Source organism: Taudactylus pleione, unplaced genomic scaffold, assembly GCF_031769625.1.
Source record: "Taudactylus pleione unplaced genomic scaffold, aTauple2 ptg000212l, whole genome shotgun sequence".
Taxonomy (NCBI): domain Eukaryota; kingdom Metazoa; phylum Chordata; class Amphibia; order Anura; family Myobatrachidae; genus Taudactylus; species Taudactylus pleione.
Genome location: NW_028284614.1, coordinates 4,297,210 through 4,313,498, shown reverse-complemented (window position 1 = coordinate 4,313,498; position 16,289 = coordinate 4,297,210). Strand labels below are relative to the sequence as shown.

Here is a 16,289-nt window from a genome sequence, read left to right as displayed (position 1 = left end):
ATGACATAGACGGACTAGTATCGTCATGACTGGTGGCACTGGCAGCAGCTCCAGCACTAGTATTTGGTTCCTGCTCTCCTCTCAACTGATTATTCTCCGTATCAACAAACACGAATGAAGTACACACACGAATATAGCACACACATCAATTTGTACCAATTTTAAATATTACACTGCGGTATCAATGTCCTACAGCATCACAATATTTTTTAAGAAGATTACACTGCGTTTACTTTCACTTACAGTATCACAATATATTTTTTTATGTATATTACACTGTTTGCACTTAGTGTCACAATACGTGTATGAATATTACACTGCGTTTCCACTTACATTGTCACAATATTTTTTTATGTATATTACACTGCATTTCCACTTAGTGTCACAATATGTGTGTGAATGTAACACTGCGCTACCACTTACAGTGTCAAAATACGTGTATAAATATTACACCGCATTTCCACTTAGTGTCACAATATGTTTTTTAATGTACTGTATATTGCACTGTTTCCACTTATTGTGTCACAATACGTGTATGAATGTTACACTGCACTACCACTTACAGTATCACAATATGTGTATAAATATTACACTGCGCTTCCACTTACAGTGTCACTCACAATACATGTATGAATATTACACTGCGGTCTGACTGGCAGCGTCACAGTACACTGGGGTACAGCACAAAAAAAACCTAATATTTTTAAAATTATATTACTATAGCGTTTATTTTTTTTACACTGGTCACCCTTGGATAGACAGAGCATCCAGAGTGCCCCTAGACCAACACAGCAGCCCCTTGATGGACGGACAGCACACCCCTAAGCCAACAGAGCACCCCTGGACAGACACAGCAGCCCTGGATGGACACAGAAGCCTTTGGATGGATGACAGAGCACCCCTGGATGGACACAACTGTGAGTGCTGCGTCCGTAAATGCTGCCTCAGATCACCACTGCGGCCTTTTCAAATCTGAGAGGGAAATTAGAGTGTAGATTAGAGTTTTATCCGTGCAAGCCCTGGTTATTCCCTGATTGAAGTGTCGTTTGGATGGAGGCTCTAGAAGTATTGTATCCTACCAATATAGCGGGTCAAAGGTGGGCTACATTTACTTGTGTAAGATTGCCAAGATCCGAATGCCAAGTGTCTATATTATTTACAGTACATGCCCTAGAGTTGCCTAAATGCCGCCTGCCCTTTGTGCTTCCATGTCCTCAATGGACTGGCCCCACCCTCTCTGGCAGCTGGACTCGCCCCTCCAGAGGCTTCATATGGTATTTCATAGGCCCCTACCTCTAAATTCCCACAAGGGACCTGCTGTTATTTTTTTTTTACTTCAATTTCATCCCATATGTTGCTCCTGTGCACCTCAGTACTGACCACGTCCTGGCTGCAGGTGCTATGTAGGACGTGTAGCTCCATGTGGCACGTGCTGGCACTAGGTGCTTTGTGTGGTTGAGGCCTGTGGTGCAGCTGAGAGAAAAGCATAGATATATAGCAAGTGCAATAACAATGGTGGTTAGAATTAGTCCTATCTGTTTGCAAAGCAGTTTTCCAGATGCCACATGCACAGTATCTGTGTGTACAGCATGATAACCACAAACATTAAAACCATAAGTTTCATGATATACACCTCTATTGGGTCACATTAAGTGACACTCCCATGTTTACACACTGATTAAATCTGTTCCTTGGAAAATCGCAAACAATAATGCAATAAATTACAAGATATACATATTAACTTATTATTTGTAATAATAAGTTAATATGTATTGTTTTATCATGTAATTGTTTCATTGGAATTGGTATGAAATACCGCCGGCCGCATGGTTAAGTAAGTATTGTCTAACCTAACCCCCCTAACCCTAACCCTCCTTAGGGGTGCCTAACCCTAACCTCCCCCCCAAGTGCCTAACCCTAATCCCCCTCTAAGTGCCTAACCCTAACCACCCCCTTCCCCGCTGCCTAAACCTAAGTCCCCCGGGGGGGTGCCTAACCCTAAGTCCCCCCCGGGGTGCCTAACCCTAACCCTCCCTCCCCGCGGCTGTCCGCTCGCGGCGCCCGGCATCACTACGATCAAATCGATCAAAATTTATCTTTAGTAAATATACCCCTAGTTGTGACGGCAGGAAATCTGACTGAGTATCCTGTGGCATATCACAGGCTTATGGAATGTAGGGCAAGAGGTTTCCTAATAAAAGGATGTCAAATAGCCTCTCTTCACACATTGGGCTCTATTTATCAACATTATTTTTACTAAAATAATGTGAAAAAGGGTGTTTTGTGTTTTCACATTATTTTAGTATCACCTATAGTTACTATAGGGCAATTGGAGTAGAATTCATAAAATTCTACTCCAACCCCCAGTATCACTTATTTTTAGTAAAGCAGATCGCATTTCCCATAACTGTAATGGGAAATGTGATCCGACCATAGTTACTAAAAATAAATGTGAAAAAAATATCGGGGAAAGCCCTGTGATAATAACACCACCTGGAGGTGGCGTTATCCAGGGTCTCCCCCGGTTACCGGACTCCTGGCCTGCTCTAACGGGGAGAGCAGAGCCGGGAGTCGGTCCCAGTAATCAGCTGTGTGGTCTAAACAGACCGCAAGCTGATTACTGTAAAAAAAAGAAAAAGAAAATAGTGAAAAAAAAAAATTAGTTACCTGACTCCAGGGACCGGTGATCGGGCCTCCGGTGATGTCCTCCCTCTGGTCAGCTGGTCTCCCACAGTGCACTGCTGCCCGGTCATCAGGTGATCGGGCCCCAGTGCAGTATGGGAGATTACCTGACCGGAGGAATGGAGACCATCACCGGAGGCCTGGGGCGTGCAGGTAATTGTAAGTAAGGGAGGGGGGGTCGCGAGGGGGGGAGGGAGGGTCGTGGGGGGTCTGCGTTCGTGGGGGGTGGGGCTAGCACCAGGGGGGCGGGGCCTAGCACCGGAGGGGGGGTAGCAGCGGCAACCGGTCGGCGCATGCGCGGGCACTTAATCATGGTATTTTTTGCGAAAATACTGTGATAAGGCTCCGGTGGGGATTCGCAGGGACAGAGCTTTCTCGCAAGCTCTGTCCCTGCAAGGGATTTGTAGCAAATCCCTGTGATATTGCCTGAATTCGCAATGCGAATTCACTCGGTAATATCACACTACAATCTGCATTACCAGAGCTGTAACTAGACTTTTTAATGCCCTGTGCCAGAAAGAGCATTGGCGCCTCCTCCCCCCCCCAATTTTGTAAATAGGGACATAAGATAGTGCACCTGAAAAAGGACCATGGGGGCAATTCAGACCCGGACGCTAAGTTCGATCGCTCGCATCCAAAAGGAGCCGGGTATGCAAATTCTGTGATCGCACTGTCTGGTGTAAGGACGCTCTCTTTGTCTAAGAGAGCAATGGCAGAGTGAGCGCATGGGGGTCTAAAGACGCCCACTTTTCTTTCTTAGCACACGTCATCTCCAGGAAGTGTACAGTATGATTAATCAGAACCATCGTGAACCATCGGAGCTGCACGCAGCGCTTGAGGTAGACCCTACCCCACCGCAAGCACTGCGATCATTGCAAGTGACGTGTACAATGACGCTTCCATGCTAATTATACACACCCATAAAACTCTATTTTGACGCACAGACACGCCTGCGTTCCCAGCACCACTGCCCCGTTCACAAGCACCTTCCCCTGTTACCACCCACAAATGGCACATTTTGTCACTCAAAGTAGCGTCCAGTCTGTGTACTACGAGCGCACGATTCCCGATCACAGTGACTATTTCGTGCACGCACAATGCGATGCATACGCATGCACAGGCGGGCGACAATTGCCCATAGCGAGGGATCGCGGCTTAGCATCCGGGTCTGAATCAGGCCCCATGTCTTCATCGGGAAGGGCGAGTGAAGAGATATGGGAGGCCAGGAGATGCTGGGGATAAAAGAAGGGGAAGCTACAAGTGAGAATGATAATAAACAGGAAAATTGACAGGTCCAAACAGCGCACCCAGCCCTGCGGTACCCTTTGCCATGGCACTGGTCGCACCCCTCTAGTTACGGCCCTGTCACCAGCACACTAAAATTTCCTGGCAGGATATGTACAGTGCACAGCATTTTCGGCTCTACTTACTACAATCTGCATTTAAGATGCGATTGTAGTGTGATATTTCCGACTAAATTTGCATTGCAAATTTAAGAAATATCACAGGGATGTATAAAAAATCCCTTGCAGGGACAGAGCTTGCAATAAAGCTCTGTCCCTGCAAATCCCCTTCACACACTTCTCCCTATATTTTTTGGAAAAATTACAGGGAGAATGTGTCTGTGCATGTGCCTGACACCAGCTACTGCAACACCCTTTACGGTCCCCGCGAACCATCCCCCTCAGATTACACTTACCTGCGGTGATCGGTGCTCCTGTGATGACCTCTAGGGCTCCAGTCAGCTGCTCTCCCATCCTGCACTGTGATCCCGGTCAGCTGTTCTATGCAGCAGCTGACCAGGGTCACAGTGCAGGAGCCGGGAGACCAGCTGACCAGAGCCCCAGAGGACATCACCAGAGCACTGATCACTCTGTATGCAGGTAAGGGGTTTATTTTTACATTTTTTATTGTAGTGATCAGCATTACACAGCAACACACAGCTGATCACTGAGGCTGGCTCCTGGGTCTGCTCTGCCGGTTAGTTGGGGAATTGGGAGAAACCCTGGATAACACCATCTTCATTTTTAGTAACTCTGGCCAGATTACATTTCCCATTACAATTATGGGAAATGTGATCTGCTTACTAAAAATATGTGATAGTTAGGGTTTGGAGTAGAATTTTATGAATTCTACTCCAATTGCCCTTTAGTAAATTTATGTGAAATTAAAATAATGTGAAAAGGATGTGAAAACAAACTTTTTCACTTTATTGTAGTAAAAATAATGTTAATAAATAGAGCCCTTTGTCTGTATTTGCAGCCAGAGGAAGCCAGCTCTGTCTGGGGTAATCAAGCCACCAGCCTCACAATGATTTTTCTACACCAGATCAAAGACACATCATAGTTGATTTGGTTTATGACATAAAATGTATATGTCTATGATAGCTTGGATAGTACAAAAACATATAGATATATCTAACATATAGATGCAGGAAAGGTATGGTTTAGAAGTCATTCAGATGTATAATTTCTGAAATCTGAAGTATATTAACAATACAACACCACACAGCTTCATATTGTAGCTAAAATAGCAGAGATTAATATGGATACCACATATCTTAGGTAATCATTCCGCCAGGGAAGTTATGGACAAATATTTGGACTTAAGTTAAAAGTTACTTGGACAGTTCTGGGAGGGTCCCAGATCTGGGGGTAAATTTATGAAAGGTTGATTTGATTGTCGATTTTAAGGGCGATTTATCTCACCTCAAACCGACTTAAATCGAATTTTGAAAAGCCAGTGATTTTGCCATATTTACTATTGTCTGATTTAGAGTTCGATTTGCAAATCGAATTCAATTTAGGTTGATTTGTTAAAGTAATTTGTTGTTTGGTTTTGCCTTTGAAATTCCAAGTCGCATCCCAAATCACACATCAAATCATTCTTCAAATCGAAAATTTTACACTTGGACTAATTGCACAATCACTCAAAAGCCTACAATCCCTAGCTGTGCTAATTATCAATGATTAAGGACTAAGGGCCTGATTCAGAGCCGGACGCTATTTGCGGACGGTCGTTCAGGAAAAGGGGGTGGCTATTCAAATGAACCGTTCACTCTTTGCGGTCTGTTGACGCCTCCATGTCTGAAAGAGCGAACAAAACTTGCGGTCGTTTTTTGTATAACTACGCCCCCTGGCCGCTCGCATCCTACGTCATGTCCGCTATTTATTAGATTAATCGAGTACATTGACCAGCGTATGAACTGTTCGCTATTCTTGTGGTTGGTTTTTCCTACCACAATCTTGCAAGCAGTTCTGACTATAAAATAACCCAGTGACGTGGTCAATGACGCTGCTGTATTAATTATGCACACCCATAAAACGCCCGTTTTGACCTTTAAGCACGCCTGCGTTCGGATCTCCACTCCCCGTTTTGAAGCACCTTCCTCTGTTACCACCCACATACGCCTCCTCCTGTCACTCAAAATAGCAGGCATTCGCTATTTAGCGAACAAACGATTTTCGGCCGCACTGACTGGTTCGCGCATGCGTATTAAAATCCGTACGCATGCGCAGTTGGGTAAACATCGCTTGGAACGAATGAGCGGCCGCTTACGAGAGGATCTGAATCAGGCCCTAAGAGCACACATCCTTTAAAAAAGGTGCATGTGTAGAGTTTGTTACACAAACTCCAGATACACAGCACAGAGAGGTCTTTGAGAGAAATACTGGTTGTGAACACCCTAACTGTAGGTAATTATGGATCCAGGGCGAAGAAGGCAAAGAGAGAGGGCAGTGGAGGATACTGGGCATTTGGAGAGAGGTCCTTCTGTAGATGAAAGTGATGCTGCCATTGCTGAATCATTTACAGAGGATGCTGGTGGCCAGGAGTCAGATGCTATGCCTGTTTTGCAACCTGGCAAAATGAGATCTGGGCGAAATATTTTGTTTAGTTTCGCCCAAAATTGCGCAGTAGTGGATGCTTTGCTTCCAAATTATCATATTTTATTAGGGAGGAGTGCAAGAAAAACTTCTGCTGCATGGAAGCGTGCCATTTGGCAAATTGCAGTTGATGCTGTAAATGCAGTTGGTATTTTCGGGATACGTTTAGGAAGCCGGCGGCCACAATACCGTCCGCCAGCTTCCCGAATCCTCAATCACGGCTAGGGTGAAATGACAGGCATCTAAAATCTAGACGCCTGTCATTTTCCCAACGCCGGGAGACAGGTACCCCGGCATCCCGATCAAAGGGATGCCAGGCGCCGCGAGCAGACAGCCGCAGGGGGGAGGGTTAGGTTTAGGGCACCCAGGGGGGCTTAGGGTTAGGCACCCCCCCGGGAGGGTTAGGGTTAGGCTAGGGGGAGGGAGGGTTAGGGTTAGGCACCCCTGGGGGGGACTTAGGGTTAGGCACCCCCCGGGGGACTTAGGTTTAGGCAGTGGGGAAGGGGGGGTTAGGGTTAGGCACTTAGAGGGGGGAGGTTAGGGTTAGGCACTTTGGGGGGGAGGTTAGGGTTAGGCACTTTGGGGGGGGAGGTTAGGGTTAAGCATCCCTAAGGAGGGTTAGGGGGGTTGGTTAGGTTAGTTTTTATTTACCTTAGGGACGATTGGGATTTCCAGCGCTGTCGGGCTTCCGCTGCCGGGCTCTGCTCTTTTGTCGGGCTGTCGCTGCCAGAAATCGAACTGCCGGCCATGCGGCAGCCGGCATTTTATACCAAATGCGGTATTTTCAAACGCACCAAATTAAATTGTCTCAAAATATTCTCAGACATTTGTTGCTTAGTTAAGCAAAAAATGGCAGACAAAAGAAATAGTGCCATTGCCACTTGTGGTGGCTAACCTCAAGATATCTCATTTAATGAGTATGAGGAAAAAAGTTAAAACCATAATCCCTATGGAACTTATTGCAGGGGTGAATGTGCATGACACAGATGCCCCACCACGTCGGCATGTGCCTGGTGAGTATCTATATTTTTAACTGCATACATCTACTTTTTGGATTTTTGCACCTACTTTTGTTAGTTTTGTATTGTTTTTTTAGATAATCTTTGTAATTTTGATTTTGATACTGTTAAAGTTTAATTTTCAATGATAAATGTGTAATTGTTTGTTATGTGTCCTGAATTTGTGTATTGTTACTGTTTGATTGCAGCACAAAGGAAATCGGCGCCTGATTTTTCGCCTGATCCCCAACTAGATGATGAATTGCCAGGTAATTATGTTTGTAATTATTAATTTACTATTCTCAAATCACATAACTCGCCTTTGTTATGAAGTAAAAATATTACAAATGTTTTTAAAAACTGTTATTATGTAATGAAACAGTGTCTGTCATTGTTTTGCATTAACAATGTTTATTTGTCATGCATGTTTTTTATCTTTAAAAGTTTTGGACCCTATATAAGGTACCCGCGTCGGCGCCATTTTCTCACTCGGCTGTGGACAGTGAAGAGGGAGGCTGGGAGTTGGGGCTGGCTGGGCTGTGTAGTGTAGTGTAGTGTTATAGTGTAGTGTAGTGTAGTGCAGTGTTGTGCTGTGCTGCACTGTGCTGCTGTTGTCCATAGGGGCTGTGTCCACTACTTCAAAGTCCATAGGGGCTGGCTGGACTGTGTTGTGCAGTCAGTTGCCCATAGGGGCTGTGTCCACTCCAAAGTCCTCTGCAGTGTCCCAGTCCTAAAGGGGTGCTGTAGTGTTGTCCAGGGGGTGCTCTGTCCGTCAGGGGTGCTAAAAAAAATTAATATTTTTTATGTGTTTGTGAATTGTGTGCATTGTGGCTGCACGTGAATCAACAAAAGAGCAGCGCCAAGCGTGCACCTGTGTCCCATAAGTAAAAGGCCGGCTGGCTTGTCCGTTAAAGGGTGCTGTAACCCTCAAAGGGCACTCCAAACAAAATAAAAAAATATATTTTTTTGTGTTTGTGAATTGTGTGCGCAGTAGCCGCACATGCATCAACAAAGTAGTGCCAAACGTGCGCCTGTGTCCCATAAGTAAAAGGCCGGCTGGCTAGTCCGTTAAAGGATGCTGTAACTCCCATAGGGCACTCCAAACAAAATAAAAAAATATATTTTTTTGTGTTTGTGAATTGTGTGCACAGTAGCCGCACGTGCATCAACAAAGTAGTGCCAAGTGTGCACCTGTGTCCCATAAATAAAGGGCCGGCTGGATTGACCGTTAAAGGGTGCTGTAACCTCCAAAGGGCACTCCAAACAAAATAAAAAAAAAATTTCTGTGTTTGTGAATTGTGTGCACTGTAGCCGCACGTGCATCAACAAAGGAGCAGCGCCAAGCGTGCGCCTGTGTCCCATAAGTAAAGAGCCGGGAAAGATCAAGAACCACTTCCTCCTAGTGCTGTTGCTGCTGCTGGGAGTTGTTCATCATCCCAGAGAGGAAGTAGGAACACCACTACTTTTACTAAACAATTGACCCTCCAACAGTCCTTAGCGAGGAGGATGAAGTACGACAGCAGTCATCCTGAAGCAAAACGTATAACTGAGGCCTTGACTGCTATGTTGGTGTTAGACGTGCGTCTGGTATCCGCCATTAGTGCAGTGGGATTTAGACAACTGATGGAGGTAGTGTGTCCCCGGTTCCAAATCCCATCTAGATTCCACCTGCATCCTCAAAGCAGCAGCGACAAGCGTGTGTCTGTCTGTTAAAGGGTGATGTAACCCTCAAAGTGCGCTCCACAAACAATAAAAAAAATTCTTTTTTTTTTTTCTCTTTGTGAAATGTGTGAGCTGTAGCCACACCTGCATCCTTAAAGCAGCAGCGACAAGCGTTAAAGGGTGATGTAACCTTCAAAGTGCGCTCCACAAACAATAAAAAAAATTCTTTTTTTTTTTTCTCTTTGTGAAATGTGTGAGCTGTAGCCACACCTGCATCCTTAAAGCAGCAGCGACAAGCGTGCGTCTGTCTGTTAAAGGGTGGTGTAACCCTCAAAGTGCGCTCCACAAACAATAAAAAAATTCTTTTTTTTTCTGTCTTTGTGAAATGTGTGGGCTGTAGCTGCACCTGCATCCTTAAAGCAGCAGCGACAAGCGTGCGTCTGTCTGTTAAAGGGTGGTGTAACCCTCAAAGTGCGCTCCACAAACAATAAAAAAATTATTTTTTTTTCTGTCTTTGTGAAATGTGTGGGCTGTAGCCACACCTGCATGCTTAAAGCAGCAGCGACAAGCGTGCGTCTGTCTGTTAAAGGGTGGTGTAACCCTCAAAGTGCGCTCCACAAACAATAAAAAAATTCTTCTTTTTTTTCCTGTCTTTGTGAATTGTGTGGGCTGTAGCCACACTTGCATCCTCAAAGCAGCAGCGACAAGCGTGCGTCTGTCTGTTAAAAGGTGGTGTAACCCTCAAAGTGCTCCAAAAAATAAAAAACTATTTTTTTTATGTGTTTGTGACTTGTGTGCGATGTAGCCGCACATGCACCAACACAGTAGCAGCGCCAAGCGTGCACCTGTGTCAAAAGTCAAGGGCCGGTTTGGACATCTGGTCCGGACTGAAGGACGTGCCAACAATTTCTGACAAGTCTACTGTCACTGCATATGATACTGTCCTCAAAGCAGCAGCGACAAGCGTGCGTCTGTCTGTTAAAGGGTGGTGTAACCCTCAAAGTGCGCTCCACAAACAATAAAAAAATTCTTCTTTTTTTTCTCTTTGTGAAATGTGTGGGCTGTAGCCGCACCTGCATCCTTAAAGCAGCAGCGACAAGCATGTGTCTGTCTATTAAAGGGTGGTGTAACCCTCAAAGTGTGCTCCACAAACAATAAAAAAATTCTTTTTTTTTCTGTCTTTGTGAAATGTGTGGGCTGTAGCCGCACCTGCATCCTTAAAGCAGTAGCGACAAGCGTGCGTCTGTCTGTTAAAGGGTGGTGTAACCCTCAAAGTGCGCTCCACAAACAATAAAAAAATTCTTCTTTTTTTTCCTGTCTTTGTGAATTGTGTGGGCTGTAGCCGCACCTGCATCCTCAAAGCAGCAGCGACAAGCATGCGTCTGTCTGTTAAAGGATTACATCGGTGACAGCATCCAAGTAGGCATGTCAGACAGTCCGTACATGTACTGGCAGGAAAAAGAGGCAATTTGGAGTCCCCTGTACAAACTGGCTCTATTTTACCTGAGTTGCCCCCCCTCCAGTCTGCACTCCGAAAGAGTGTTTAGTGCAGCCGGGAACCTTGTCAGCAAAAGACGTAGGAGGTTGCTTCCACAAAATGTGGAGAAGATGATGTTCATAAAAATGAATTATCAACTTTTCCAGGGAGACCAGCTTCCAGAACGTACAGAGGGACCTGTGGTGGTGGATTCCAGTGGGGACGAGTTAATACTCTGTGAGGATGTACACAACACTGAGGAGGGTGAGGAATCGGTGGATGAGGAGGATGAGGACGACATCTTGCCTCCGTAGAGCCAGTTTGTGCAGGGACAGATTAATTGCTAGCTTGTTTTGGGGGGGCCCAAACGAACCAATCATTTCAGCCACAGTCGTGTGGCAGACCCTGGCGCTGAAATGATTGGTTTGTTAAAGTGTGCATGAGCTGTTTATACAACATAAGGGTGGGAGGAGGGCCCAAGGACAATTCCATTTTGCACCTCTTTTTTTTCTTTGCATTATGTACTGTTTGGGGCCTAGTTTTTCAAACTGCCATCCTGTCTGCCACTGCAGTGTCACTCCTAGATGGGCCACGTGTTTGTGCCGCCCACTCGTGTCGCTTAGCATAGTCATCCATCTACCTCGGAGCAACCTTTTGGACATAAAAACACTATTGTGAGGTGTTCAGAATAAACTGAAAATGAGTGGAAATTAAGGTTTTTGAGGTTAATAATAGCATAGGAGCAGAAAAAACACATTCTGTGATTTTAGCTGTTTTTATGGTTTTTAAAAAAAAATATATAGATCCAAAACACAAAACCCAGAACCCAAAACACCGAAGGGTGGTTTTGGCAAAACCAATCCAGATCCAAAACACGAAGAAAGATCCAGATCCAAAACCAAAACACGAAAAGTGGCCGGTGCACACCCCTAAAATAAAGTAACAAATTGTTTTTCAAATGAATTAAGCGGCCATCTTCAGAATGGACTCAGCTGGCCTCTACTGATGATTTGCTTGTAAATGATCCAGCTGATGATGTTCAGAGCCCCACTCCTCTTTTAGAAACATCTGAAGATCCTGTACTTGATTGTGGTATGGATCATTAAACCTATAAATGTGATAATTTCTTTTAGAATTTTCTTTATGTTTTTAGATATTCAGTGTAAATTGTTTTAATACAGTTTAGTGTAGCATTTTTGCAAGTTTTGTGCTTATTTTTCTTTTTTTTAAAATTTTCTATAGAATTTGACATTTCACTCTTGGACGGATGCCCCAGGGCCCAGCCAAGTGGAGAAGATCCGAATTTGGCTACGTTTATGCTTGGTTTGCATGCAATTTCACCCACAACACCACTTGCAGATTCATAAATATCACAACCCGTGCAACTAAAACCAACCCTCTGAGTAAGGTGGTGATTGGCATACCGCAGGTAAGCTCCCAACTTCGCATAGCCAGGTTTCACCATTATAAGAACTGGCACAGTGCAGCAGATGCTTGTGTACACTTTTATAATGCGACCAATTTAAAAACAACCAATACAATGAGGTTTACAAACTGAAATCGACACTATGGAGTGAGTTTATTATTTGGGTGGTTTGTAATTCGATTTCATATTCGATTTGGTGTGCGATAGTAAATAAGGTTGCTCAGTGTTGTTCAATGTAAAAGACCAATGTTTTGTCGATGTTCGATCTAGAAACGGTTTGTTCTGAAATTCGGTTTAGTGTGCGATTTACCATTCCAATTAGGCTTTAGTAAATACTCAAGTCAAAATTAAAATTGCATGCAAATCACTGAAAATGCCAAATCGACCTTTGATAAATTTACCCCCTAATGTCATCCAAGCCGAGACTTGGATGACATCATCCTAGGTGTGATGCTCGGCTGATAAAAGGGTTCAATCAGATTGAGGTTCTGTTCCATGACTTCTGATGTACCCCCAGCGCAGATTTACTATGTGAATCTGTAAGTTGTTCCTTTTTATTTTAAATTGCAATTGAAATTTAGCAAAGTAACTGTAGAGGTAGAGGAATGGCAGCTGCTTTTAAACGACAAGATAAAGAACTACGATTAGACCTTTGTAAGCAGCAAGGTCTCACCTGGGCAGAGACTGGTCCGAACCTTTGTAAGCAGCAAGTTCTCACCTGGATAGAGACTGGTCCAAATACGATATGGAGCATCAAGATAATGGCAAACCCATACATGGAGAGAGTGCACCTGCCGGAGCTGCTGTCGTAGCCGGAAGTGAACCTAGTACTGGACATTAACTTTCTGCAGAAAATAATAGGGACAATGTGGAGTCTTATCTGGATCTTTTTCTGGATTCTGTTATTAAGTATGTGGGACCTACGGATGCTGCAACACATTTCGGCCCACTGCCACTGTGTTATGAGTGACCGGGACAATCTACAACCTGTCACTATGGGGAATTAGGTCGCTATTGGACAGAGAAACACTGGCGCTGAACTGGCCCTGGTGCGACCTGAACGTGTATATTGCCAGGACTGGAATCGCAGGAGTGACCTCAGCTATACCTATGGCCCAAATTTTCTTGAATTGTAGGACTGGAAGTGGGATGCAGGAGGTTGGAGTATCCGATCATGTTCCTGTGAACGGTTTATTGGGAAGGGACCTGGGACAGATGAGGTCACAGTACGTTTCTGCTAATGCTGCTTCTATGTCATCGGGTTATGTGAAATCCTCAGATGCGTCACCGGTCGTATTACTAATGAATTGTGCCATGACATGAATGTGTGTATACGGATTCTGCATTAAAAAGTAATAAAGGGGTTAATATAGAGAATAATAAGGAAATGAACCTGTTGGAAATTGTGGGGAGAATGCTGTATACTGAGTCTGTGCTGCTGCATGCAATAGTGCAGCCGCGGCTTCTGATCCGGGCCCCCATCTGACATCTGTGCCCCCCTTCCCCTTAATCCGACCCTGGCCAGATGGGGTTGTTTGTGTATTTCAGAAGTTGCTGATAAACTGGGCTTTTCACTCACAACAGTGACACTTTGTCTATACCCTGTACGGCACTGCTGACACTTTGTATATACCCTGTACGGCACTGCTGACACTTTGTATACCCTGTACGGCACTGCTGACATTTTGTATATACCCTGTACGGCACTGCTGACACTTTGTATATACCCTGTACGGCACTGCTGACGCTTTGTATATACCCTGTACGGCACTGCTGACACTTTGTATATACCCTGTACGGCACTGCTGACACTTTGTATATACCCTGTACGGCACTGCTGACGCTTTGTATATACCCTGTACGGCACTGCTGACACTTTGTATATACCCTGTACGGCACTGCTGACGCTTTGTATATACCCTGTACGGCACTGCTGACGCTTTGTATATACCCTGTACGGCACTGCTGACACTTTGTATATACCCTGTATGGCACTGCTGACACTTTGTATATACCCTGCACGGCACTGCTGACACTTTGTATACACTCTGTACGGCACTGCTGACACTTTGTGGAACATTAAAAAATAAAGCATAACAAGTATCATCATGATAACAAAAAGTAATGTGCAAAATTCCCTCTGTGGGTGGTTCAAATTAGAGATAAGCGGGTCCAGTTCCCAGAGAACCGGACACACCCGAACATAAGGGATCCGAGTCAGGCTTGGGTTTTCCTGCCTGACTCAGTATCCAAAACGAGGCGGTTGGATTCTCGCGGGTTTTGGTTTGTATATAAGTCCCTCCCCGCGGTGATTGGTGCCATTTGCTTGCTGAGTCCTGGGCTGTCGGGCTGTGCTCCGCTGTACTACGTCCAGGGGGGGCTGTGTTGTCCAATCCAGGGGTGTGTTATACTCTGTCCAGGGGGACGTGTTGCTCATCCAGGGGTGTGCAGTGCTCCATCCAGGAGGCTGTGTTGTCCATACCAGGGGTGTGCTTTGCTCTCCAGCAAGGGGTGTGCTGTCCAGGGGTGTGCTGTCCAGGGGTGTGCTGTCCAGGGGTGTGCTGTCCAGGGGTGTGCTGTTCAGGGGTGCGCTGTCCAGGGGTGCGCTGTCCGTCTATGGGCTGTAAAAAACAAACAACAAGAAACGAAGTTGAAATAAATAATAAGTTAAAAATATAAATTAAAACATATACCGCAGTGTATCCATAAGCACTGTGATGCTGTATGCCGTACCCACCCTATATATGTATATATGCACTGTGATGCTGCTGGCAATATCACTGTTTAATATTCATACTGTAGAAGTATTGTGACGCTGTTGGTGAGTAATCCCATAGTGTACTATTCATACAAGTATTGTGACACTGTCGGTGAGTAATCCCGTAGTGTAATATTCATACAAGTATTGTGACGCTGTCGGTGAGTAATCCCGTAGTGTAATATTCATACAAGTATTGTGACGCTGTTGGTGAGTAATCCCATAGTGTACTATTCATACAAGTATTGTGACACTGTCGGTGAGTAATCCCGTAGTGTAATATTCATACAAGTATTGTGACGCTGTCGGTGAGTAATCCCGTAGTGTAATATTCATACAAGTATTGTGACGCTGTTGGTGAGTAATCCTGCAGTGTAATATTCATACAAGTATTGTGACACTGTTGGTGAGTAATCCCGTAGTGTAATATTCATACAAGTATTGTGACACTGTTGGTGAGTAATCCCGTAGTGTAATATTCATACAAGTATTGTGACACTGTTGGTGAATAATACCGCAGTGTAATATTCATACAAGTATTGTGACGCTGTTGGTGAGTAATCCCGTAGTTTATTAGTCGTATAAGTATTGTGAATTTGTTGGTGAGTAATCCCGTAGTGTAATACTCATACAAGTATTGTGACGTTGTTGGTGAGTAATCCCGTAGTGTAATATTCATACAAGTATTGTGACGTTGTTGGTGAGTAATCCCGTAGTTTATTATTCGTACAAGTATTGTGACGTTGTTGGTGAGTAATCCCGTAGTGTAATATTCATACAAGTATTGTGACGCTGTTGGTGAGTAATACCGCAGTGTAATATTCATACAAGTATTGTGACGCTGTCGGTGAGTAATACCGCAGTGTAATATTCATACAAGTATTGTGACGCTGTCGGTGAGTAATACCGCAGTGTAATATTCATACAAGTATTGTGACGCTGTCGGTGAGTAATACCGCAGTGTAATATTCATACAAGTATTGTGACACTGTTGGTGAATCATACCGCAGTGTAATATTCATACAAGTATTGTGACGCTGTTGGTGAGTAATCCCGTAGTGTAATATTCATACAAGTATTGTGACGCTGTTGGTGAGTAATCCCGTAGTGTAATATTCATACAAGTATTGTGACGTTGTTGGTGAGTAATCCCGTAGTGTAATATTCATACAAGTATTGTGACGCTGTTGGTGAGTAATCCCGCAGTGTAATATTCATACAAGTATTGTGACACTGTTGGTGAGTAATCCCGTAGTGTAATATTCATACAAGTATTGTGACACTGTTGGTGAGTAATCCCGTAGTGTAATATTCATACAAGTATTGTGACACTGTTGGTGAATAATACCGCAGTGTAATATTCATACAAGTATTGTGACGCTGTTGGTGAGTAATCCCGTAG

General features: G+C 44.4%; 1 protein-coding gene across 2 annotated transcripts in view; it reads left to right on the top strand.

The window, feature by feature from the left end:
- The window catches only part of LOC148517699 (uncharacterized), a 93,483-nt gene that overhangs the window by 32,720 nt on the left and 44,474 nt on the right, over window positions 1-16,289 (top strand). The window contains exon 2 of one of the 2 annotated variants that reach the window (XM_088478360.1): window positions 7,774-7,833. The exons of the other annotated variant lie outside the window; for it this stretch is intronic. Coding sequence (XP_088334486.1) covers window positions 7,819-7,833 — 15 coding nt within the window. The 5' untranslated portion in view covers window positions 7,774-7,818. The remainder of the gene's footprint in view (window positions 1-7,773; window positions 7,834-16,289) is intronic. 2 annotated transcript variants of the gene reach the window in all.